At 41.2% G+C, this 25206-nt stretch overlaps 1 protein-coding gene across 6 annotated transcripts in view; it reads left to right on the top strand.

The window, feature by feature from the left end:
* Positions 1-25206, top strand: part of APP (amyloid beta precursor protein) — a 276131-nt gene that overhangs the window by 173171 nt on the left and 77754 nt on the right. For 4 of the 6 annotated variants that reach the window (XM_047876433.1, XM_047876432.1, XM_047876431.1 and 1 more), the window contains 3 exons: positions 14800-14933; positions 21178-21252; positions 21920-22078. In XM_047876433.1, the coding sequence (XP_047732389.1) occupies positions 14800-14933; positions 21178-21252; positions 21920-22078 (368 nt within the window). Of the gene's footprint in view, positions 1-995; positions 1053-14799; positions 14934-21177; positions 21253-21919; positions 22079-25206 lie in introns of all 6 variants that reach the window. The other 2 variants (XM_047876429.1, XM_047876428.1) reach the window with 1 other exon arrangement.

The following is a 25206-nucleotide window of genomic DNA, read 5'->3' as shown; positions in this document are numbered from 1 at the left end:
GTGGCTTCTTGCGGCAAGGACTCCTTTCTTCAGTTTCAAACAAAGAAATTAATTAGGTCAGGTAACCGGGAACACAATGGGGGATTCTGTTGCCTGCAGCCTCTTGAACAAAGGACTTTTGTTACAGAGATTCTAACTGGCTTAGCTGCTGAGGGAGATTTCCTGGCACATTTCCAAACTGTTTTCCTCTATTTCCCTGAGGTGGATTTATTTTTTGGAATATAAAATTGTGTGTGTGTGCGTGCATGTAATAAGAAAGGGTTTTTGAAAATTATCGGCAGTGAGGAATTTGCCTCGAGTTGGAAATGATCCCCCCACCAAAACATGACAGCGGCCTATACGCTCGCAGTCTCCATTTGATCAGTCTGATTTGACCCAGGCTGGGAGCGAACAGTGGGCAACACAGGTCATTTGGAGCCTCTGGAGGTGCCCTGGATGGTACACCTTTTGCGGAAAGATTTGCAAAAGGCAGAGATTCCCAACGCAGGTGTAATGGATAAGCCAAGCCGTCCGTATTTAGTTCCAGGGTAAGGAGGCTATAGAATAGTTTATCAAGAAAACAAATGTGAGAGGCTTAAGGTCAGTCAGAAGGGTGGACAGATCTAAGGGGACAGTGAAGCCTCAACACGTGGCCCGAGATGAGAGCTGGAGGCTGCCCTACGAATGGGTGAAAGACGTGGATCCTTGGGACCTTGGTGATGGTTGACACTAAGGAGGGACAATGGGAGCAGGAAATCCTCAGGATGTTACTTACAAGTGGTATTGGAGACAAAATACCCAGCACGCTGAGATATTATTGGGCAAATATATTTATGTTTACTTTGGTCCTGAGCTGGGGCCAAGCCTGAAGGTGTTTGTGCAGTTTCGTTTTAGTTTTTAATCCAATGTTTTTGTTTTTGTTTTTCCCTTTGGTCAGTGGAATCATGTAAGTTTCAGCCACCATTCCCATGTTTCTATTTTTTGTTTTTAGTTATGTTCTCTTATTTTCTCCATAGTGTCCCAAAGCTTACTCAAGACTACCCAGGAACCTCTTCCCCAAGATGCTGTTAAACGTATGTTGTCGTTCACTGGAGGGGGGTGGGGGGAAGGAGGAGATAGTACAGTGCATGGCTGTATAACTCCAGCATCATCACTTTCTTTGCATGATTCTTTCTGTGTTTCTTGAACACCTGTCTTTCCATAAAATGTGTATTTCCATTGCTTTGCTTGTAACTGTGTCCAGTTTTGTCAGACAACTTCAGATGCCAGGCTACGAGGATTGACTCAATTTCTATTTCTGATGAAAAATTTTTTTTCAGCTTCATGTCATTCTGCTACATACCGTACGTATAACGTTACTGTGTTTTATTTGGCATCACTATTCTATTTCCTAAAGCTGTCAAGATGCCATAGCTTTGCAAGAGGCCATGAATATAAGTGACTCGTTTCCCAGAAAAATACATCATATACATGTGTGGTGCTGACTCCACGGACCAGTGCATATGCACGGGCTTCACTTATGTGTCGCAAGGCAGATGTTAAGCCTTAGGAAGTGAAAGACTACCTTTAGATTCCCTAACCACCTCTTCTTCTTCTCCCTGAATGTACCTTACTAGGGCAAAAGTGCCCGACCTCAGGTTTTATCATTAGGTTGTGCAAAGATTCTTCAAAGAAATCATCATCCAACCTTAGAATGTCTGTGTTTTGTGATTGATTTCACTTGGTGTATCTGACTACCTTGGTTTTAAAATGTTAACACACAGGTATTTATTATTATTTTTTTAATGTTTATTTTTGAGAGAGAGACAGAGCGTGAGGAGGGGAGGGACAGAGAGAGGGAGACACAGAATCTGAAGCAGGCTGCAGGTTCCGAGCTATCAGCACAGAGCCTGACATGGGGCTCGATCTCATGAGCCGTGAGATCATGACCTAAGCTGAAGTCAGATGCTAAACTGACTGAGCCACCCAGGAGCCCCCACAAGTACTTATGTTAAAATGTGGATTATATCAATAAATAAATTTATCCTTCTTTAGGTTAAGGATGATACATGTGCACACACACACACATTATTGATGCCTATAGTTGCTAGAAAAAGAGACACGATTTCAGCTCGTGTTCATATATAATGAAAATGAGCATATATTTATATTATCCTTAAAAAACCTGGTCTCCAAATTGATGAAACCAATTACCTTTAAAAAAAGGGATAAATAACAGTTGGAGAATTATGTAACTTACAATTTCATCATAGACCATTAAGGTTTTTTTTAATGGCCACCATGAGATTCACATTCATTCACTTTATATATAACTTTTGAAAGATGTGGGAGTTTCACTAGTATAGTCCACGTATTTCTGTGATTGTGACAAAGCATTTTTTCTAACAACATTGAAAGTATTACAAGTGAGTAGACACACAGGACTGGAGAAAACTGGATATTACACTGTAGGATTGATAATATATTGATCTTTGTGGCAGGTTGCCATTTACCCGGTGTTTTCATGGATCATTTATTTTTCTCAGGAACACTTTGTGGGCATTTTCCTCATTTCCTTTATACATACGAGAAAATGAAGCTGTGAGAGCCATCAAACGTGGCAGGACCAGCTTTGAAACCTAAATGATATTGTGGCTCTGCACTTATACTCCATACGGTCAAGTATTGGGCTCTGTTTTTTACGTTGGAAAAATTAGTATTTGGAGTTCAAAATGCATTTTAAGAATACAGAAAATAACAGAAAGAAGAAGAATATTAAAAACATTTTTTCTAAATGCAGTAAATAAAGCATGCATCAACAAATGAAATATCTTCCCCCCTTTTATAAAAAATATTTCATTTCATAGCATGTTAGCATACAATTGTATTTTTCCATTTTTAGTAATTAACAGAAATGAACATGACTTGATAAATTTATTTTCATGAAGTACCTGCGTCCTCAGATTTTCCAAACAGACGTTGAAGATCTCTCGCAATCTTCTCTTTCCCAGTAATTTTCTCCGACTACTTGCAGTGTATTTGGGATCATGACACCTTTCCTTTCTAGGAGGGGAAGTGATTTTGGCGGCTATATTTTCTCGTCTACCTGCAGAGACTATTCATCACAGCGAGTGAAGTGATCTGCAGTGCTGGTACAAACAGACTAGAGAAAGCATATAATTTCCAGTTATTCATAGCCTGCGCAGCTATGCTTCCTTATTTATAGCAAAGTTACACATCTGATTTAAAGGATTCACGGTCATCTGGAGGTCAAATGCAGATGGCAGGATGTAGTCGGAGGAAAAGAGCCCAAAAAGAAGGTGAGCAAGCCCATAGGATTTAGCAAGACGGGCTTGCACTTGGCTTCTCCACCAGTCTGGGCTTTACTGGAGGATCTCTCTTTTCCCCAGAGTGGTTTGTTTGATGGGTTTCTCAGTTTGAGTTGCTTCTAGCCAAATAAGAAATATGAAAGGAGATAGGAAAAGCTTCTCCGTTAAACTGATGTAACATTGCACACAAGGAGAAGGTGTGTGATGGCCTACATTACACGTACAATAATTTTCCTCTTCAAAGCGGATTATGATCAGGTTAAATCTTTGTCATAAAAACCACTTCTGAGCATTGCAATTTTAAGGAATACTGATTTTTTTTTATTATTATTATTTTGTTCATAGAAGATAAGACTCTAAACCACAGGTAGAGAGAGAGATGAGGCTAAGAGCTTTCATTTTTTTCATAAACTTGTGGATTTGAGTCCTTTAAAGAAAAAATCCTTTCCTGTTTGAAAAAACTTCTGGTGAGACCTGAGTTGTTTCTGACATTATTTTGTGTCTGCCCATTTGGGTTTAGAACAACACAGAAGGTTCACATTCATTCTGCCCAGTGCAATGTTTGCTAACGACAGTGAAAGTACTATATAAATATCTATTGATTAGTTTCTGTTTCAAATGAGAGAATAATTTTTTTTCTAGTGTTCTTCCCATCAGATTGCATCTCAAAAGGCAAACAGAATGACTCCTTAATGGCATTTGATGTCACACAGAGCATCATGCCCGTATTTAGTCAGCTGATTGCACAAAAGGGTCTGGCCAAAGAGAATGACAAATGACCCATCTTTTCCTCTTTTCTTGCAGTGAGTTGTGGCACAGACAATAAATAAACCCAAGTCTCTCAACCTTGACACTGTTGACATTTGGGGCTAGATAATTCATTCTTGCGGATGCTCTCCTGTGCATGGAGGGCGTTTAGCAGTATCCCCACCCTCTACCCGCTGGCTGCCAGTAACGGCACCCCAACTGTGTGAACTGAAACTGTCTCCAGACTTTGCCAGATTGCACCCTGAAGCAGGGACGGGCAAAGTCAGCCCCAGTTGAGAGCCCCTGATCTAGACTAACGGTGAGCCCACAGCTGACGAAAAGATACAACCAGACTGGTGCAAACAGTCACACTTTGCACGAACTCTGAGGGCACGTTGCTGCGTTGCCGGTCAGAAGCCTCCGATTCTCTGTTGACGTTTGTGAAAATTGAATCCGTTAGACCCGCATCCCTGCTCTCCGTATGTACAAGTTGGGGTAGAAGTCGCTGTTGCTGCCCTGACTGTAGTCTTAGTTAGAGGTCTCAGTTTTTCTACTCTGACGCCAGTGCTGCTGGGGAGGCAGAGAACAGGCCAGCGAACCCCTGCCCCACCCCCTCCTCCTCTGTGTGTTTCATCTTCGTTTCACAGAATCCCAGCATATGCTAGAGAACAGCCATCTGTTGTGATGCCGCACAGCCTTGCCACACAGATGACTTGGCATCTAGGATGCTCTTCGGGATCGTGGTTATGGCCTTAGGGTCTGTGCAAAGGCTGGATCTGGCCTCATGCAGGATCCAGAAAGGAAAAACATTTTTGTCCTCACATCAAAATGGCCAAGATACCATAGAATAGACTAATACACTGCCAGAGTGTATAAAAATAACAAGGACAAGGGTGCCTTGGTGGCTCCCTCTGCTGAGCATCTGACTCTTGGTTTTAGCTCAGGTCATGATCTCACAGTTCATGAGTTTGAGCCCCGCTTCAGGCTCTGCACTGACAGCGCAGAGCCCGTTTGGGATTCTGTCTCCCTCTTTCTCTGCCCCTTCCCTGCTCACACACGCATGTTCTCCCTAAATAAATAAATGGGATTCTCTCTCCCTCTCTCTCTCTGCCCCTTCCCTGCTCACACACGCATGTTCTCTCTAAACAAACAAACTAACTTCAAAAAAAAAAAATAATGAGGACCTCAAATCAGGCCAGATCACCACCCCAAGTTCTAAAGCCGCCGCAGTGGCTCACAATTTGCAAACCACAGATAACTCATCGTGCACCCTTTGAATGGAATGTGCCTCCTTTGCCGCCGATTTGTCATATCCTCTCCTAACACCCAGGCATTCGGTGTTTGTCCAGACTTGAACCATTGTTCTTAGTCACACTGTACGTGTTCTTCTGATGGCAACAAGCAAATATTAGTCCTCATTAGCACATTCTCGAATACTAATGGAACTGTGATATTTTTCTAAAACTGCCAAGCACTATTAACGACAATTAAAACCATTAAAACATCAGTGGCAGTAAAATCTATTAGATTGACACATGAGAAGCCACATCTTTGGTATTGAGAAATAACCAGAATAAAAAATGGCTTTTTCCTCCAAGCTATCAGAGGGAGAGATCCTGAGATTGACAGGAATTGATTTGCTCAGCAAACTGGCATTTAAAAAAAAAAAAAGCAAAAAGCTCATCTACTCAGAACAGTAAAAAATGCCCACCATATATATATATATGCTCTATTCTCCAGCTATTTCCAAAGAAGAGTAAGTAGATAGTTTAATAAAAGTTTTGGCAAAAATTTTTCCACAAAGACTAGAGAGTCAATATTTGAGGTTTTGCAGGCCATATGGTCTCTGTTATACATACTCAACTTGGCAGTTACAGCTGTGAAAACAGCCACAGACAATAGGTAAACAAATAGATAACAACTGTGTTCCAGTAACACGTTATTTGCAAAAAAAAAAAAAAAAAAAAGACCAGCATGCCAACCTTTGATTTAATAAAGCCGTTAACTTCTGAGCTCAGGATGTGCTGGTGCTAAGCTGGGTATTTTGAGGGACACCAACAAAGTAAACCAAGTTCCCTGCTTCCAATAACTTGACAGTTTTATTGATGAGATGAGACCTCGGTGTGTGATAGGATTACATAACAATATAACGTTAAAACATACAAGTGTAGAGAAAGACTGGTGTGGACGGCCTGAGGAAAATGAAATTGGTTTTATCCTTAAGACCTCCGTAGAGGTTAACAGCTTCATCTGGCTTTTACTGCTACAGTTCCTTTGAAAGTAGATAATATTGCAGATTTTGACTCTTTGAACTCATCTGTGGAGTGTTGAGCGACTGTGACAGGTAATCTTATGATCCACCATTAATGAAGTTGAGAATGGCTTCGGACACATGGACAGAAAACAATAACCGGAGGTTAAGGCAGCCTAGATGCCTGTTATTACGGCTGTGGCTGCACATGTGGCTTTCAGATGCAGACTCGAGGTTGCTCTCCAATTTTGTGGTGCACTGTGATATTAATAAAAATAACGCCAGCCTTCATGCCTCCACGCTCCTTTCACAGATCGACGAAATTCCCACATCAGTACGTGTCCATAAGACATAAAAAAGAAATGTAGCTTGACTAGAGTAAACACAGCGTAGATTACATTTTTATTACCTTCTGTCGGCACGATGCAGGGTCGGCCAGCTATGATCGCGCTGCCTATAAAACAAGCGTGGAGCCGGGGCGTGCCGGGGAAGGGCCTTTGTTCCTTTCTTCTTTTTCATTTTTAGAAGAGTCTGAAAGGATATTTCAGGGTCGCACAAGCTGTTTTTGCATCACAAGCGGCCCCTCTCACCTGGACCTCGTGGGTGTGATAAATATTTGAGTTTAGGATGTGTTTGGGATTTAAGTAAGTCATTTTGGAACGAGAGAAATGGACTTTTCCTTCTTTTTCTTTTCATTAAAGTCAGGGTGGCAATCTGCATGCTCTGCCTTGTTTCGGGGTTAAATTTCCAGGTTCATGTTTCACCTGTATGTGAAGGACCCTTACTGCCACCTCTCATAGGAAGCACCGCCATTTCTAGTCCCACCGTTGCCAGCACTGGATCAAAGAGTATTTTCAGCGATAAAGCAGTGACTGGAATAAGTCTTTATTGACTTTCATCTTCTGTTGTCAGTGCTGTGGAGATAAATTGCCTTTCTCCTGATGAAAGGAGACTAACCAGACTTTCTTGTTAGAATCTAACACTGGTATATTGACCAAATGCCATTCACGGGCCTCTGTTTGGGGAAACGTTCTGCCTTCTGGCTTGTAGGTCGTCAGAGTTGTTACTGTTTGAAGGTGGGGTCATTCCTCCTTCTACATCCTGAGCCCTTCTTGACTGTAGAACTATGTATCCCCTACGGGGCACCTGGCTGGCTCAGTCGGTTGAGCATCCACCTTCAGCTCAGGTCATGATCTCACGGTTCGTGAGTTCGAGCCCCGCGTTGGGCTCTGTGCTGACAGCTCAGAGCCTGGAGCCTACTTCAGATTCTGTGTCTCCCTCTCTCTCTGCCCCCTCCTGCTCGCACTCAATCTCTCTCCCAAAAATAAATAAACATTAAAAAAAATTTTTTTTATATTATGTGTCTCCTAGAGATTGAGGAAACAAGTGAATGTCAAAATGATGGAGGCAGTTTTTCATGATGTCTGCAGTGTTTTGACTCTACATTCTTGCCGTCTTGGGTATGAAATGGAGTACATCGTAGTGATTATATAGTCAGAACGAAAATGAACTAAAAATTTAGCATCAACTTGGATTGGTTAGCTGAATTTGATCATGTCCCTGATACAGAGCTTCTTCCTAATGGGCAAGGGGAGGGACTTTTACCACATCCTAAAAATAATACCAGTTTTCCCCTCGTTTGGAAGTGAGTTTCCTAAAAATTGTAACATTTTCTCAGGGGAAATGCTGCAATGGAAACGTTTCATTGGCATCGTGTCCCCAGTGATGGTGATGGATTTTGTTACAGGAACGTAGGGTGCAGCACCAGGCGTCATTAATAAACTGAAAGCAGATGTGTGCCAAACTCCATCCACCAAAAAAAAAAAAAAAAAAGGCTCCGACAGGTGCCAAGAGAGTTTACAATCAACGTGAAGTGAGAATATTGTGACACCCATTGGTATAAAATTATTAAAACTGAAATGAACCCTCACACACACACATACACACACACACACACACACACATATGAAAAGAATTTCTCCCTTAGTATCTGGTTACCTGTGGTTTAGGTGATGAGAAAGAAGCAAATCTGTGATTCGTCTTCTGTCTGGGAGGAGGGGTGGAGAGCCTTCCAAGAGAACGCCTCACTGTCTCCTGCTGCTTTTCCAACCCACCCTCATTTTTATCTTTTACCCTTGAGAGACCTCCTTCCTCTGCTTTGCCCCTTGGCAGAGACAGAGTGACCTTTTTTTTTTTTCTCTTTTTTAATGTTTATTTATTTTTGAGAGAGAGGGAGACATAGAATCCATAGCAGGCTCCGGGCTCTGAGCTGTCAGCACAGAACCCGACGCAGGGCTCGAACCCACAAACCGCGAGATCATGACCTGACTGAAGTCAGCCGCTTAACCGACTGAGCCACCCGGGCACCCTTAGAGTGGCCCTTTTAAAGCATCGTATCACATATTTCCCTTTCTCAAAACAACTCCCATTGGCTCCTCGCCATCCTTACGGAGGGTAGCAGGCCTCGCCTGATGTGACCAGCGTTTCCTCTCTGCCTCTTCGCTACTTACTGTCTCCCTTGCTTCTTCAGCTCTGGCCACACTGACCTAGCTTGTCCAGGAATTTTCCAGGCACTCTCACCTCTTAGGGCCTTTGTGCTCGTTTCTGCATCTGCCTGCTACGTTCTTGCAGCTGCTAACAGGGAGGTGGGGCTTCAATTCTTTGTCTAAACATCACCTCAGTTAGACCCGGCCTGGCCACCTCCTTCCTGCTGTGGTCTCTCACCCACCCCCAGCTCCCTTCCCCTGCACCCCCTTATTCTTGCCAGCCCTGCTATAGTTTTCTTTTTTCTCCATGATAGAAATCGCATTCTAACAACGTGTCTTAATTTTGTCTTTTTTTTTTTTTCTCCTGAAGCGGTGGTTTCTCTCTCTAGAATATGATTCCCCAAGAACAGCGGTCTCTGTTGTCTTCATTGGTTTGTCCCGTGCGTCTCACATTAGTGTGGGGTGTAGTTTTTGTGAAACAGAGGGATAAAGGAATGAACAGGCACACACGAGGCGGCACAGTCTACATCCGAGCCGCTGTCTTGGCTTTTCAGATACCTCGGACCTCCCAGAGTAGCAAACAAGCCAGGATGAGGTTCATATTGAAAGCATCAGTCATCCAGAATGCGCTGGATTTGGGGAAGCAGAATGTTCACCTTGAGGCGGTAAAGTGCTGTGAAGTAGAACTGCTTTCCTGTAGCGTTGTTTTTTTTTTAATTTGGTATTCCATTCAGACACCCAGTCTTAGTATGAAAAGGTGTATGTCCTACCATGGTTTATAAGGCTGTTTTGAGACACGAAGAAAATCAAGATGAAGGTCATTTGACAGTTTAGAAGCCCACGCATAGGACCGTGCCATGTGCTGCTAATGATTCGGCGGCTAGAGGTCAAAACCCAGAGCTAAAGGCGTTTAACCCTGAATTTTAAGTCCAGTTTTCCGCGAAAGGGGAATATACCCAGCGAGCTTGCTTGCAGAAGGCATGAATGAGCACGACAGAGCAGGGGCCGAAGGCTAAAAGATCATCCAGCTTCACACGCCTGGCCCCAGTCTCATAACCCTACTTCTGCTGAACGTTGGTTGGAGGTCATTTGCCAGATAACATTCAGGGCAGGAACGGCTGTTTGCTAGAAAACGGGTCTGCAGATAACTTAGCAAAGCATATTTTTCGCCAATTGTCGTTCAATAACAAAAGCAAATACTTTCCAGTGCCCTGGACGTATCAATGGGATTAACCCTCTTCTGCTCTAACGGTTCACTTTATAAGCCTTTTCATGGTTTACCTAATCTTAAATTCAGACCTGTTTGTGGGTCGGGGATATGAGGAGCTGTGTTAAACGCACAATAAATGCAATGGGGTAATTTTTGATTCTCCCCACGTGTTAAATGGGGACACCTGGAAAGCACCTAGCACAGTAGAAGCAAATGAACCTGGGCTATTATTATTTGGCCAACTTGGAAATCTGAGCCTGTGTCTCAATTTTTAAGGAGCCTCAGAGGTCTCTGGACAGGACAGACTGCTGTATGTTAGCTTATAAAACCACAACAAAAGTAAATGTCCTAAGTCCAATTTGCTTCCACTTTCTTCGTTGTTGAAATGACCTATGTTTTGGCGTGCCTGGGTGGCTCAGTCGGTTAAGCATCCAACTCTTGGTTTCATCTCAGGTCGTGATTTTGCAGTTTCATGAAATCAAGCCCCACATCGGGCTCTGTGCTGACAGCATGGAACCTGCTTGGGATTCTCTCTCTCCCTGTCTCTCTCTGCCCCTTCTCATGCTATTTCTGTCTCTCTCTCAAAAAATAAATAAATAGATGCGCCTGGGTGGCTCAGTCGGTTGAACGTCCAACTTCGGCACAGGTCATCATCTCACAGTTTGTGAGTTCAAGCCCCGCGTCTGGCTCTGTGCTGACAGTTCAGAGCCTGGAGCCTGCTTCCAATTCCTGTGTCTCCCTCCCTCTCTGCCCCTCCCCTGCTCACACTCTGCGTCTCTCTCTCTTTCCCTCTCTCTCTCTCTCTCTCTCTCTCTCTCTCTCTCTCAAGAATAAACATTAAAAAAAGTTTTAACAATACATAAACTTAAAAAGTATTTTTTAATGACCTATGTTTTAAGTGACCCGTGATATACAGCTTCCCGTTCCTCTGTGGCCTGTAACATACCCTGTCGTTCCTCGAACCACTCTTTTCCCAAAGGAAGCACGTTTTTGAAAGGGCACAGGGTTCCTGCCCCTGCCCACTGTCCTTGTTATCCCGTGTCTGGCCTCCCGTGGACTTTATCACAAACCATCAGCTGTTCCTCGTGTGACCATGTCTTTAGGACATGGGAATATTAGAGAAATAGAAGCCGAGCTCTCTGTACAAACCCCTGCTTAAAAACATTCTTCCCTTCCTCCCTACCAGCTGCAGGGTAGTGATAATGAAATAGTAAATTCATTTTCACATATCAAGATGTACCATCATTCTTCTGTCCTTGCCTGTACAGTGATCTGGTTTGCTCATTGGTATGAATACAGGAATGTTTCACTCACACTAATTGAAATGGAAGGTTAGTGTGAATGGCTACAATGTTTGATTTAAAGATTAAAAGAGAGACTGCTTCCTTTAAAGTCCTTAACTAAAGGAAATAACAAGAGCCGCTTACAAGGATTTACTCGAAGGGAAATACTGGGTTCAATGGAATAAATCAGTAATACAGTATTTGTATTTATTTCCATGTGCCTGAAAAGAAGGTTTAACACTTGAAATATTCTTAATCCTATTAAATATACCTTGCATGCTCATTTCTTTATGATTCTTTTATTCTTAATATCGCAAAGCTACATTTTAACATAGGCTATAATGCGATTATACTGACTCGGATTTTCGTGTTGATCTCCTTTTCCATAAAACAGTAGACAATATTTGCAAATCATAAGACTTGGAGAAAACCATAAAATTTGCCAACCATAAAAATTGGATGGAGAACTTCCCCTACTTATGTAGTAACTTTTATAATTCCTGTTTTCGAAGAGGATGCTGTTATGGTTCTTTTTTTTTTTTTTAATGTTTATTTATTTTTGACAGAGAGAGAGAGAGAGAGAGACAGAGCATGAGTGGGGGAGGGTCACAGAGAGAGGGAGACATAGAATCCGAAACCTGCTCCGGGCTCTGAGCTGTCAGCACAGAGCCCGACGCGGGGCTCAAACCCACAAACCGTAAGATGGTGAGCTGAGCCGGAGTCGGACTTTCAACCGACTGAGCCACCCTGGCGCCCCAGTTATGGTTCTGACACTTAACGGATGGCTATCTCGATCAGTGAAAATAGCCTCAAACATTTATACATTTTCATGTGTTCAAAATGAAAAGTACTGTTTGCCTAATTTTGTCATTCTGCCAGATTGCACTGTGCTGAAAAGAACTTTAACTCGTTCTCGCTTGAGCCATACCAGTTTAAAGATGAAAAAATGATTAACACCATGGGAAGCAAATTTAACATGCTAAACATCACTTCCATTTCAAGTGGGGAAAATGATGAAGTAAAATATACTTGCATATTGATTTGCTTGAATTTATGCAGAAAAATACTTGCCTTTGATTTCCTTTTAAAAAAAAGATTTTAAATTGAAAATGATTTTCAGTGGTAAAAATTAAGGACTCATTTTCAATAATCTGTGGGCCTTTTATGTGGGTTATACCGAAGATCTTTTTTATTTTTTTTATTTTTTTTTAACGTTTATTTATTTTTGAGACAGAGAGAGACAGAACATGAACGGGGGAGGGTCAGAGAGAGAGGGAGACACAGAATCCGAAGCAGGCTCCAGGCCCTGAGCCATCAGCCCAGAGCCGGACGCGGGGCTCGAACTCACGGACCGCGAGATCGTGACCTGAGTCAAAGTCAGACACTTAACCGACTGAACCACCCAGGCGCCCCCCCCCGAAGATCTTTTAGAAAAATACCTACTGCTTTTCCCGTGGGTGGTGGTCCTGTGTGTGAAATAAAAGCTCATTTCTTTCTATGGTTTGTTTACGCTCCAAGATTTGGATTACATGTGATGCCAGGGAAGAGACCGAGGGCACTGACGTGAAGGACCCTGGGTGCCACCCTGGGTGCAGGCTGTGTAGCACACATGGGGTGGCATCTCATTTTCCCAGTGCACCTAGCATGCTGGCTGACAGATAAAGAAACGGGTACCCAGATGACTCACGTTACCTGCCCTGGGTCACAGCCAGTCTAAGAAACACGAGCATCAAGGTGTGCCTAATTCCAACGCTTTCCCCGTTCGCTGCTGAAACACGTTCTCACTCATCTCCCACACAGAAGAGGGGACCAGATGCTTTTTAATATGTACGTCCTGTGCCAGTCCCAGACCTATTGACTCAGAATCCCCTGGTGGCAGCCGAAGAGGGAACACAAAGTGTTTTGAAAAATAATTCCAGGAATATGCCCCACTTCCTTCCTTCCACTTGAAAGCAGCCATCTATATAGACACCTAAACTGCTCTTTTTTGTTGTTGTTGTTAATAATAATTCTTAAACCTTGATTAAAGAAAAAGGGGAAGCAATCTGAACAGATATTTTCTCTTTAAAATTAAAGATATTGTTTGATTAATGTAATGAAAAAAGCCTTCTGGTTTGGGTTCAAATCTTGAAGCCTTTGGGTTGTGGAGATTCCAGGCGTTTTTTTCTCAAAGCATGTATAAAAGACATTTATCTCACAATTTAGTTTCCAAATGATTTAGCCATAAATACTTCTCATTTAACTCTTTGGGATATTATATCTCAAATGTAGAAGTCAACAACTAGATAAAATCAGTGAAGAGTAGTACCTAGAACATGGGTGATATTTTAATAATCTTTTGAATAAAACACTTGAGTTGATTTGACCCAAAAACATAGTGAAAACACCTAATTTCACTGTTGTGGTTGAACATACTCTATTCTTTAAATCAAAGTCTTTTTTTTTTCCTTTGTTTCTTTTTTAAATTATTTTTTAATGTTTATTTTTGAGGGAGACGGAGCACAAGCAGGGCAGGGGCAGAGAGAGAGGGAGACAGAATCCGAAGTAGGTTCTAGGCTCTGAGCTGTCAGCACAGAGCTCGACGCAGGGCTCGAACCCACGGACCGCGAGATCATGACCTGAGCCAAGTCGGACACCCAACCGACTGAGCCACCCAGGCTCCCCTCTTTTTTTTTTTTTTTTAAAAAAAAAGCATTTTATGCTCATAAATGCTCTGAATTCCCACTAATCATTGCTAATCTTTTGGAAAATTGCTTGTTTAGGCATTACAATTCACTCGGCTCATGAGTTAAAATAGTTTTGTTTTATCATACTCTTCAATTTTATGGGTATTTATGTTTCCACATAATTTAGCAGTATATGTTGCAACTCAGTAATACTGCTTAGCAGTTTTAGTTGAATTCAAAGTAGAAATCACTTTCTTTGTGACAACTCTAATGAATTGGTCGGCTCTTGTCAAATTTTGCGAAGGCAGAAAGGTCCCTTTGTGATTTTGAAAATGCATTTATTGACGTTTACGGGGTTTGGGGTAGTGTTTCAAACACTCTCACCAAAAGATGGCTTTGAAATCAAGCTATCTGAAGATGCCGTAGAATTTACGTTTTTACTCTATGGTGCCATTATTCTGCAATAGACTTGGAGATTCGTTCAGTTTCTGTAGGAATCCTAAGCTGTGATATTGATAACATATCTTACTGTCAGACTACAAAAGTTAATTTTGCAAGGCATCGGGATTTGGGACAAAATGCGTTAAACACCAACTGGTTTCACTCTACGCACGCTTGTTTTGCAAAGAAATGTAAATATAACGCTACACTTGCAAAATGGACTGTTTTATAGATTTTCCTTCACCCTGTCCTTGAAAGGTGTCCTGTGCTGGGAAGTGTCTCATGGTGTTCTCTTAAACAGCATTAACTTCTTGTCTGTGCTTCTCTACTAAAGTCTTTGTTTTGGAGTAAACGGAAAAAAAAATGGCTTTCTTTGAAATGACTGGATACCGTTTCCCTTCTCAAACCTCCTTCTTTCTGCCTTCTAGTTCCTACAACAGCAGCCAGCACACCTGATGCCGTCGACAAATATCTTGAGACACCCGGAGATGAGAATGAACATGCCCATTTCCAGAAAGCCAAAGAGAGGCTGGAGGCCAAGCACCGCGAGAGAATGTCCCAGGTAATGTGACTTTTCCGTCCTGGAGTCTACAATAAAGGGGAAGTCTGGACTTGCCCCTGCCTCAGAGTCTCCCCAGGGACCCTATGGCTGATGAATGCCTAGGAATGGGAGGGGTCTTTAATTTTATCCAGCTCTTTAAAGGCGTAAAGTCTTAGTTTTAAATGTTTGCTCTGAGGGTACCCGTTTGGGGTTTTTAGAATCTTCTTTGAGCATGCCACCTAGGAGAGATCCATTGACACTAAGGATAGCAGGATTTTGTAAGCACAAATTCGGTTACGTCTACAACATTCCCTCTGGTTTTATTACCTGGGTGTATGCGGACCCATAACTATGGTGTTGTCCATTAAACTCCCTTAGAATGATCTGTAGTAAAGATGAGTATTTTTTTATTAGTTGCCAAATTATTATAACTTTGAATCTAACATGTCTTACAAAGCGAATTCATAGAACCACAGGAACGTAAAAGCAAAGTGAACCATAACGATCATACCATCTTGTTTCATCAATGATAGATAATGCAGTGTGGTTCAAGAGTGTGACTTCGCACTCTAGAAGAACGCAATGTAAGTAACGCGAGAGACAGGCATTTGTAACTGGAGCCTTTCTTGCTGCTGATACAGTGCTCTTTTCGGTACACTGTGCGGCAAACACTGGTTTTGTTTGTTTGTTCAGGTTTTTTTTTTTTTTGGCAGATTCTTTATGAAACAAATTAAAAAATAATTTGTTCAAAACTGATTTACATATAATAATATCAATTTATGATGCCTATACCAGGTGCTAGATGTTGTATATATTAGAGATAGATAATATTAATTTTAGCCCTTTCTCAGATTGTTCGTTCATTCATTCATTCATTTATTCAACAAATATGTATCAGCACTTACTTGCCAATCACTGGCCAACTTGCGTCCACAATTTAGAGTGTGAAAAAAACATACGAAGAGTCAGATTTAAGGAACCATAAGTGAGTAAATGAGGAAAGCTCTCAGGTTAAAGACAACCATTCCCTTATTTGGTGTTAATATTCTGTGGTAAATATAGGAAGGTATTACTAATTCTTGTACTGTTTAGCAGAAATACTTGTAAGTTTTCTTAATAGACATTAAATAGGATTCATGAATTAGTCTGCTGTATGTTTTCTAAGACCACAGTAAGTCTTTAGTAACAGCATTAATCATGCTGTTTTGACATGTGGGGCCTTACTAACTGTAGGGAGACCTCCCCCTCCAAGAGTTAGCCAGTTCTAGAGGTAGCAAATGACTAGCCTTTGGGCACACCTTCCATTGTCAAACCAACCACTTCAAAGCCCATATCCCCCAACTACCTTCTTCAGGCTCTTACACTCTGACCCACTATTTACCTCCTCACCCCAAGTCTAGGTACCAGACATCTAGGGAGAGCCCCTGTACCTCAGAACCTACCAAAACTGTTCAAACTAGCCGAATCTAAGCCTGCTTACCCTGACTCACCCATTCCTTCTCAAGGAACCCAGACTCCCGGCTACATTTTCCCTCATGCCCTCTACCTCCTGACCCACCCTGGTGCTTCCCCGTCCTCCTCCCCTCAATGACATGGCATGTTGCCTCCTCTTGGGAAGTGTGTGTGAGTAAGTCTTTTTTCAATGGCATTTTTCTCCTGATCTGTTGACCTCACCATACTTGAATATTTAAAAAAAAAAAAAAAAAACCTATATTTTTTATTTTATTTTATTTTTTATGAAATTTATTGTCAAATTGGTTTCCATACAATACCCAGTGCTCATCCCAACCAAAAAAAAAAACCCTACATTTTAAAACAGAACTGCTAATGGATCTAGAAGACACAACACAATTAGTTGGGGTTTTTTGTTTGTTTTGTTTTGTTTTGTTTTTAAGAGGAATGACCATAACACTTGGATCCATTTTGGAATAATAACAAGTGGGGGGAGAGTTAAAATTCTTTGAATCTGGAATGTGACGTGCAATTGTAGTTGTTGGCCATGATGAAAACATAAAAGCAAGTTGAACTAGAAAGCTAGGTAGAATGGAATACTGAGGTTTCACCCGAAGGCAGTCCCTCTGAAAAACAGGACTTTTCATTAGGAAAAAACGCAGGCAGGTATATAATCACTGTTAAGCAAGCATAGGATGACTTGGAGTTGTATTTATTACCTCTGAAATAACACCTTTTAAGCTTAAATCCTGTCTCACTTTTTGCTTCTGAAGCTTTCAGAGCCTTCTCGCTGGTCTCAAAATCACTTCAGGCACAATGAAGTCCAAAAAAGAATAATAACAGAAATAAACACTGAAAGCTTGGCTTGGCTTGGCTTTTCCAGTACTGAGTGATTTATTAGTGATTTTTTTGATACATATGTCAGTTTCAGATACTCCAGATCTCTCCTAGAATAGCAACTTAATTTTATTTTAGCAAATCTATTTAACCCATGACTTAGTCCATATAAATCTTTACAGAGTTTCCTCATCTCTTAGTTATTAGTTATATCTGAGATATGAGATGTTATATAAGATATAAGATAGATATATATATATATATATATATATGTAAGATATTATATAAGATATAAGAGATGTTATGCTAGAGCAGAGAGTGCATTGGTCTGCTAATTCCAGTGGTCGTAGGAAAGCGAGATGCCTGAGATTAACATATATCTTCATAATCTGTGGTCCTGAATTCTGGGGACTGTTTGACTTTGAACTTGCCTGCCTCTTAAATCTCTATCTATGTACTAGTTGTCATTTTTTCTACATAAAATAACTAAGTCTTTGAAGATCCATAAATCCAATGATAACTGATAACTTTTGTTCATGCAGTGGAAAATTGCTTCATAAGACTATATATGGAGGAACCTGAGACTTCTAATTGAATTTTTTTTTTTAATTTTTTTTTCCAACGTTTTTTATTTATTTTTGGGACAGAGAGAGACAGAGCATGAACGGGGGAGGGGCAGAGAGAGAGGGAGACACAGAATCGGAAACAGGCTCCAGGCTCCGAGCCATCAGCCCAGAGCCCGACGCGGGGCTCGAACTCACGGACCGCGAGATCGTGACCTGGCTGAAGTCGGACGCTCAACCGACTGCGCCACCCAGGCGCCCCTCTAATTGAATTTTTTGTAATTTTTGTTACTATTTGTTTTCTTATGAAAACAGACATTTTGGAGGGTTTTTTTTTTTTTTTGGTATTTGGTTGCTGGGGCTCATGATAACTAAACTTATAGATTGCTGTTGAATAGGGTCTAGCAAATCTAAGATTCTGAATAGTCTATAAATGCTTTTTATTCTATATATATATCATGTAATAATTATATATGTTACTTATTTAGTAGTTTTACTATGTCATTAAAATGAAATTTTTCAAAATGAAAGTTGACATTTCTCTAAATTTATTATTTTTAAGATAAGCATCAACATCTTAGGAACAATCCTTTTCCTGTCACCAAATAAAAAGAAACTTAGATCACCTATTGAATTTGCCTTTGTTTTATGTTATTATATAAATATTATATATTTTATATATATTTATGTATATTTATAAATATACATGTATAACATATATTATTTATGTGGATATATAAACACATAATTTATATAAGTTATATATATATACATATATATAAAATGTATATGTAATTTTTGTATTTTTTAATGGCACATTGGGCCGTGGAAGATAAAAGCATGGTCTTTAGAGCTACAATGATCTTGGTGTATATCCTTCCTTCTCCATTTTTTTTTCCTCCGTGACCTCGAGCAGGTAGCTTAACCTGATCCATAAAATGGAGATCGCCATGACTCATCTCATGGACTGCTTAAGTCATCAGTTAAGCAAGATAGACTTTATGAAGCTCTTAATACAAGATCTGCCATGTAGCAAATGTACAGTAATGTTTGTCATTGGAGCACTGCAGTGGAAGCCGCTGTTCCAGGAGAGAGATTGAGCCTGTGGTGTGTGTTTATCTTGCATTAAATAGGCCTAGGGTGATGGTTTGAGTGAACTGTTTTCTTTGGGAGGGTACAGGATATGGTTAAATTGCTCTGAAAGTCAAAATTCAATTTCATTTTGTAGTAGTGTTTATTTTCAATGCATCAGCCAAATCAGTCTCTTTAATTATTCCATGTATTTCCCAAGCTTAAAGTTTACAGACCAGGTTCGGAATGTACTAGGTGAGATGGCAGAAATGTAAAGGTAATACAGGAAATCAGTCTTCGCGTTCCAATAAGCCACTTGGTTTCTCTCTCAGACGAATTTTGAGATTCCTTGCCGTAAGAGTTCATGGTAGAGCACCGCCACCGTGAACATTCTCAAACCAGGAAATTGAAATATTTTTTACTGCAAGCCATATCTCATCCATAAAGCAGAGGTGGTCTTCGTAGCCCCCTCCCTACAGGTGCCCTTTATTAACTCTTAGAGACATCAAAGCATCTGGGACCACGTGTTCTTTTGTGGTCTGTTCATATTCATAACAGTAGGACATTGGTTCCAATTTTGTTGTGACCTGTTTAGGTTATTTTTTACATGTTCTTCAAGTATAATAGAAAATTCACTCCGTTCTGTTTTCTCCATAATTTCATAAAAACAACACAAGGAAGCTAGTCTTGTATCCTATATAACAAATTAATGCTAGTAGCTAATAAAATATCTAAATAAAAACCTACATGGTGATTTGATATGGTATTATCGCATAGAAGTTCTCTGTCAATAGTTTTTATTCTAAGTCTCTCTCTCTCTCTCTCTTTTTCTGATCTTGAAGGATGTCAGAAAAAAAAATCAGTTCTTTAGGGACAAATACCTATAAATAACAGGCTTTGATAGTACAGATATTAGGTTCTTTTGTGCTTTGTATATCTACAAAGTATGTAAGTACATATCTGTCAACAGACCATTATTTTGCTTACTTGATCTTTCTATTCTTTATTCTACCTAGTTCCGGTATGAGTTGCACTTAAAAAAGCTCTGCCTGACAGAGTATAGTACACTGGGAAAGGAAAGGCAGCCATAGGTGGTAAGAATCTAGTTTCATTCCATTTCAACAACATGCACGCAGCTGCAGGCTTCTTGGCATTCAGGCCAATGAATGAACCTCTCTCAGCGTAACCCTGGGTGGACTTCGAGGATGAGAAGAACAAGTGTTCTTTTCCTACAGAGCAGATTAGCCTGGTTACTAAATTAGCAGTACTTGCTAAGAATACGTTTTGCTACATTCGGAACATTATAATGTGTACTCTCTTGGAATTTCTGGGGGTATATAGGGTCCTCTTTGCTGTTCATGATGGGGTTTGGTGAGCAAAGGCCCCCCTTACCTACCATCAGTGGGGCGGACCTGACGATTTCTGACAATAGAAGTCTTCTTTTTCTTCCTCCATTATGTACTTCTTTTGGGGAGTGTGTTCATGGCATGTATACACATCTGTTAAATATTCATGCCTTGGGGCGCCTGGGTGGCTCAGTCGGTTAAGCGGCCGACTTCGGCTCAGGTCATGATCTCGCGGTCCGTGAGTTCGAGCCCCGCGTCGGGCTCTGTGCTGACAGCTCAGAGCCTAGAGCCTGTTTCAGATTCTGTGTCTCCCTCTCTCTGACCCTCCCCCATTCATGCTCTGTCTCTCTCTGTCTCAAAAATAAATAAACTTTAAAAAAAATTAAAAAAAATAAAATAAATATTCATGCCTTCCCCACTCCCCCACCCCCCACCCCATTTACTGTTCAAAAATACACAGTTGGAAATTTTGTAACTCACTTTCACAAAAAACTAAAACTAAAGTATTCAATTTAATGTTGGAAATCCTTGTTCAAGAAATATATATAGAGGCGTCTGGGTGGCTCAGTCGTTTAAGCATCTTAACTCTTAATCTTGGCTCAGGTCATGATTTCACAGTTCAAGAGATAGAGTCCCACGTCAGGCTCTGTGCTAACAGTGCAGAGCCTACAAGAAAAAAAAAATACATATCTATATGCCCTTTATGGATCGTTGACATTTGTGCACATCAAACAAAATGACTTGCAGCCACTTCTCAGGAAAAGAAAAAAAGACTACCTTTGTTTCAAAGGGCCATATTCCTTCGAAGAACATGAACATTGCTGTGTAATATACTGCTATGAGAGATGATACACTTCTTAGTGTGGGGTCAAACAGTTTGGAGATAGGACTGGAATGCGATAATTTTCTTAATGTATACAGTGTCAAATACAGAAAGAATAGATCTTTGAGAAAAGAACTGATGGTTTTAAATTGAAATGTTTTCTCATCTTGTAGGTCATGCGAGAATGGGAAGAGGCAGAAAGGCAAGCAAAGAACTTGCCTAAAGCGGACAAGAAGGCAGTCATCCAGGTAAAACCCAGGCGGGTTCTCCACCGGGCAGCATGGGCTAGCACCTCTAGAACCCCCAGGGGGATTGTTCACATTCCCACTAATTTGGACTATTGTTCATCATTGTCCAGGAATTCAGTTTCTTCAGCTCTTCCTTGCATTTGCTCTTAATTAGCTCAAGTTTTAATTCGTTGCCATAAAACCCCTATTGTTCCTTGCATTCTGCTTTTGGTTGCCAAATTCTTCCTTTACCTCTTCCCCTGGCACAAATCACACACCATGATTAGACTTTTGCGACAGGAACTCCTCTCACAGCTGCCTTAAGCAAATTGTAAGATCCTCGTGGTCACTTTCCTATTAAAATACGTTGAGGAAGAGCGGAGTTGTTTTGGTTGGTTTTTCTTTGTTTGCAATGTAATTTCGAGTTTTAAAAGTAACAGAAATTTAGCCTGTCCTACGGCTCGTCCAGTCAGTCTTCGGGGGCCATAGAGAAGAATGATTTACAGTGAGAAATCAGGATTGAGGATGGGGTGCAGGAAAGGGAGGCAACCCATAGAGCATGCCGAATTAGTCAAAATGTTGGAAGGACTGTAAATCTTGGAGTCAAATGGAGTAGGATACCCCCTTGGGAAGCCCCATGCTGCACGTCCGGTCCCGTGTTGATGTGTGCGCGTGTTTGCAACGGCAGCATTTCCAGGAGAAAGTGGAGTCCCTGGAGCAGGAAGCAGCCAACGAGAGGCAGCAGCTGGTGGAGACGCACATGGCCCGAGTAGAAGCCATGCTCAATGACCGCCGTCGCCTGGCTCTGGAGAATTACATCACTGCCCTGCAGGCTGTGCCCCCTCGGGTAGGTCTGGCGAGGCCTCCTTTCACAACTCGCTTCGGGGCCCAACACAAACAGGAGGCGTGGGGGCACGGGGGGTGCTGAAGGCCACCGGAAGGAAATCTGGGAACTGTTACGAGCACCATTATGTACAGGTTTGGCCTCGGTTCCCTTGTCTTGAAGGTTATGGGGTCACAGGGGAGCCACCTGCACAGGGTCATCTCAGCGCAATAGACACTCATGCCTTTCCACAGAGTCGTCAGGCAGGCTTCCTGGGGACTCGACGCGCAAGACCTGACCCCAGTTAATGTGCCTGGGACAGTGACACGTCAGGAAACGTGTCAGTGACAGCTGAAGTCAGGAAACCGCAAAAGTTGACAGGACTTTCTATGTAACCATCTAATGACAAATAACTGAGGGTTAAGAAGAGTTGGGGCGTGGTTGGGCTGTTAGGATTTCTGTCAGGATTTTGAGGAACTAGAACTCAAGTTTCCTGCTGAGGGAAGCAGTCATATTCTCTGGTGGGAAACCCTCATCAGTCATGGTGTCCACAGAGAAGAGGCCTTGTTTGAGGTTTTCAGCAATAAATGCCCAGAAAGGCTTCCTGAGCAATGCAAGCAGATCTCCTCAGTGAGGCTTCATGGGAGAGTTTACTTTGGACATAAGGAACGTTCTGAGCGGGAGTGTGTGTGTACTATGTCCGTTAGTTTATCCGTTACTGAGTGAGCGACATTAAAATCTCTGCTATTTTCTCATGTGATGCTATCAGCCTCTGCTTTTTGTATTTTTGAGGCTTTGTTTTTAGGCGCAGAAACATCCAGAGCTCTTATGTCCTCCGCGCCCCCGCCCCCCATTATCATTATGACATGACCTCTTTATCCCTGGTACTATGTTTTGCTGTGAAGTTACTGTGTCTCATATTAAAGGTATTTCAGCTTTCTTCTGATCAGTGTTATCATAGCATATCATTTTTCCATCCTCGTGGAACCTGTCTTTACAGTTGAAGTGCATTTCTTATAGGCAGCATACAGTTGAATCTTGCCTTTTAAAATTGCGAACACCATGTAATGAAGTTATTGATACAGTTATGCCTAAATCTGTCCTCTTGCTGCATCTCCTATTTGTTTCATCTATTCTTTGCTCCCTTTCTCTTCTTTTTTCTGCCAACTTTTGGACTAATAAGATATTTTTTTATGGTTTTCTTATATGCCCGTTGTAGGGTTTTTAGAACTGTAACTCTTTCTTTCGTTATTTTAGCGTTTGCCTCAGAGTTTTAGAAAATGTTTCTAACACTTCCCAATATTATACCAGCACAAGTGATACTATGCCACTTCATGTACATTACAGGAACCTCATCAGATTCTTCCATTTCCCCTTTCCCAATCTTTGGTCTGTTGTTGCCATACTTTTTCCATACTACATTATTGTTAGTTTTCTTTTAAACAATGAATTATCTTTTAAAGAGTTACATAATAAGAAAAATAGTTATCTAGATAGTTACCATTTCTGGTGCTCCTTAATCCTTGCATAGATCCATCTGGAATTATCTTCGTTCTACTCAGAGGACTTCCTTGAAAGTTTCTTTGAATGCATGTAGATTGGTGAAGAATTCTTTTGCTTGGGTATATCTGGAAAGATCTCTATTTCACTTTTGTTTTTGAAAGACATTTTTGCTGGGTATAGAATTATAGGTAGAAGTTTTCTGCAGCGACTTTAATGATGATGTTCCATTGTCTTATTTGCATGGTTTCCAACAAGAATGCTAATACCCTTTTCTTTATCTCTGTAAATAATATATCTTTTTTTTTTAATCTGGCCACTCTGAGGATTTTCTCTTTATCACCAGTTTTGAGCAATTTGATTATGATGTGCCATGTGTATTTCAGTCAGCTATTTATCCCATATGGCTGTTTTTTGTCTCCTACATTGTAGCTTTCACATCTAGAAGTTTAGTGTGGCTTTTGTTTGTTATTTTCATATCTCTCATTTCTTCACCTAAGTTTTTAAACTTTTGGAATGCATTTATAGTTACTTTTAATATCTTTGGTTGCTACCTCTAATATCAGCTTTGGGTCAATTTTGATTGATTTTGTTGATTGTTTTCATTATATGTAGTATTTTCCTTCATCGTTTCATACGTAGTAGTTTTTTATTGGCTGTCAGACATCGTGAACTTGACTTTGTTGAGTGCTGGGTACTTTTGTACACCTCTATTTTTTTATATATATTTTTTAATGTTTATTCATTTTTGGAGAAAGAGACAGAGACAGAGTGCAAGCCGGGGAGTGGTAGAGAGAGGGGGAGACACAGGATCTGAAGCAGGCCCCGGGCTCTGAGCTGTCAAGCACAGAGCCCGACATGGTGCTCAAACTCACAAACCACGAGATCGTGACCTGAGCTGAAGTCAGACACTTAACCGACTAAGCCACCCAGGTGCCCCTATATACCTCTGTTCTTGAGCTTTGTCCTGTAATGTTAAAGTACTCAGAAACCGTTTGATCCTTTTGGGTTTTGCTTTTAAGACTTGTTAGGTGGGTTCAGAGCAAGTTATCAGCTTATGGCTCATTCAGCAATACAGAGGTAGGATTCTTCTGAGTAATCTACTGTGAACACTGAGTTTTCCCATCTGGATGGTGGGAACAGGTGCTATCCCTGACCCTGTGTGAACACCAGGCGCTGTTGCCGCTAATCTTTTTGGGCGTTTTTTTCCCCCATGGTCTCAGCTGGATTCTTTCACTTGCATGCTTTGATCATGAGTCAGCTACTTTTTGCATAGGGACATTATATGCAAATCTGGGTTCTCTGAGCAACTCAGTCCTCCCCAGCACTCCTGCAGCTCCAGAGCTCACCTCCTTCATGTCCCCTTTCTCAGTGTTCACCGTCCTTCACCTGATGTCAGATGTCTTTTAGAAGCATAGTTCTGTATATTTTGTCCATATTTTGGTTGTTACAGGCGGTCGGGTAAATCTGGTTCTCATTACTCCATCTTGGCTGAAAGCAGCAGTTGGCATGTATGATGTGACTAAACCAAAAAGTCTCCCACTTACAGTGATTCTCCTCATTTTGATTTTTCCTTTGATGCTAAAGTTACAGCCCAGAAAGCTCTGAGGAACCATAGAAGAGCTTCCGGTACTCTTGTATAGATGTGAGAT

Source organism: Prionailurus viverrinus, chromosome C2 (genome assembly GCF_022837055.1).
Source record: "Prionailurus viverrinus isolate Anna chromosome C2, UM_Priviv_1.0, whole genome shotgun sequence".
Classification (NCBI taxonomy): Eukaryota; Metazoa; Chordata; class Mammalia; order Carnivora; family Felidae; genus Prionailurus; species Prionailurus viverrinus.
The sequence above is the reverse complement of the archived record's forward strand: the minus strand, read 5'-3'. Positions and strand labels throughout refer to the sequence as shown.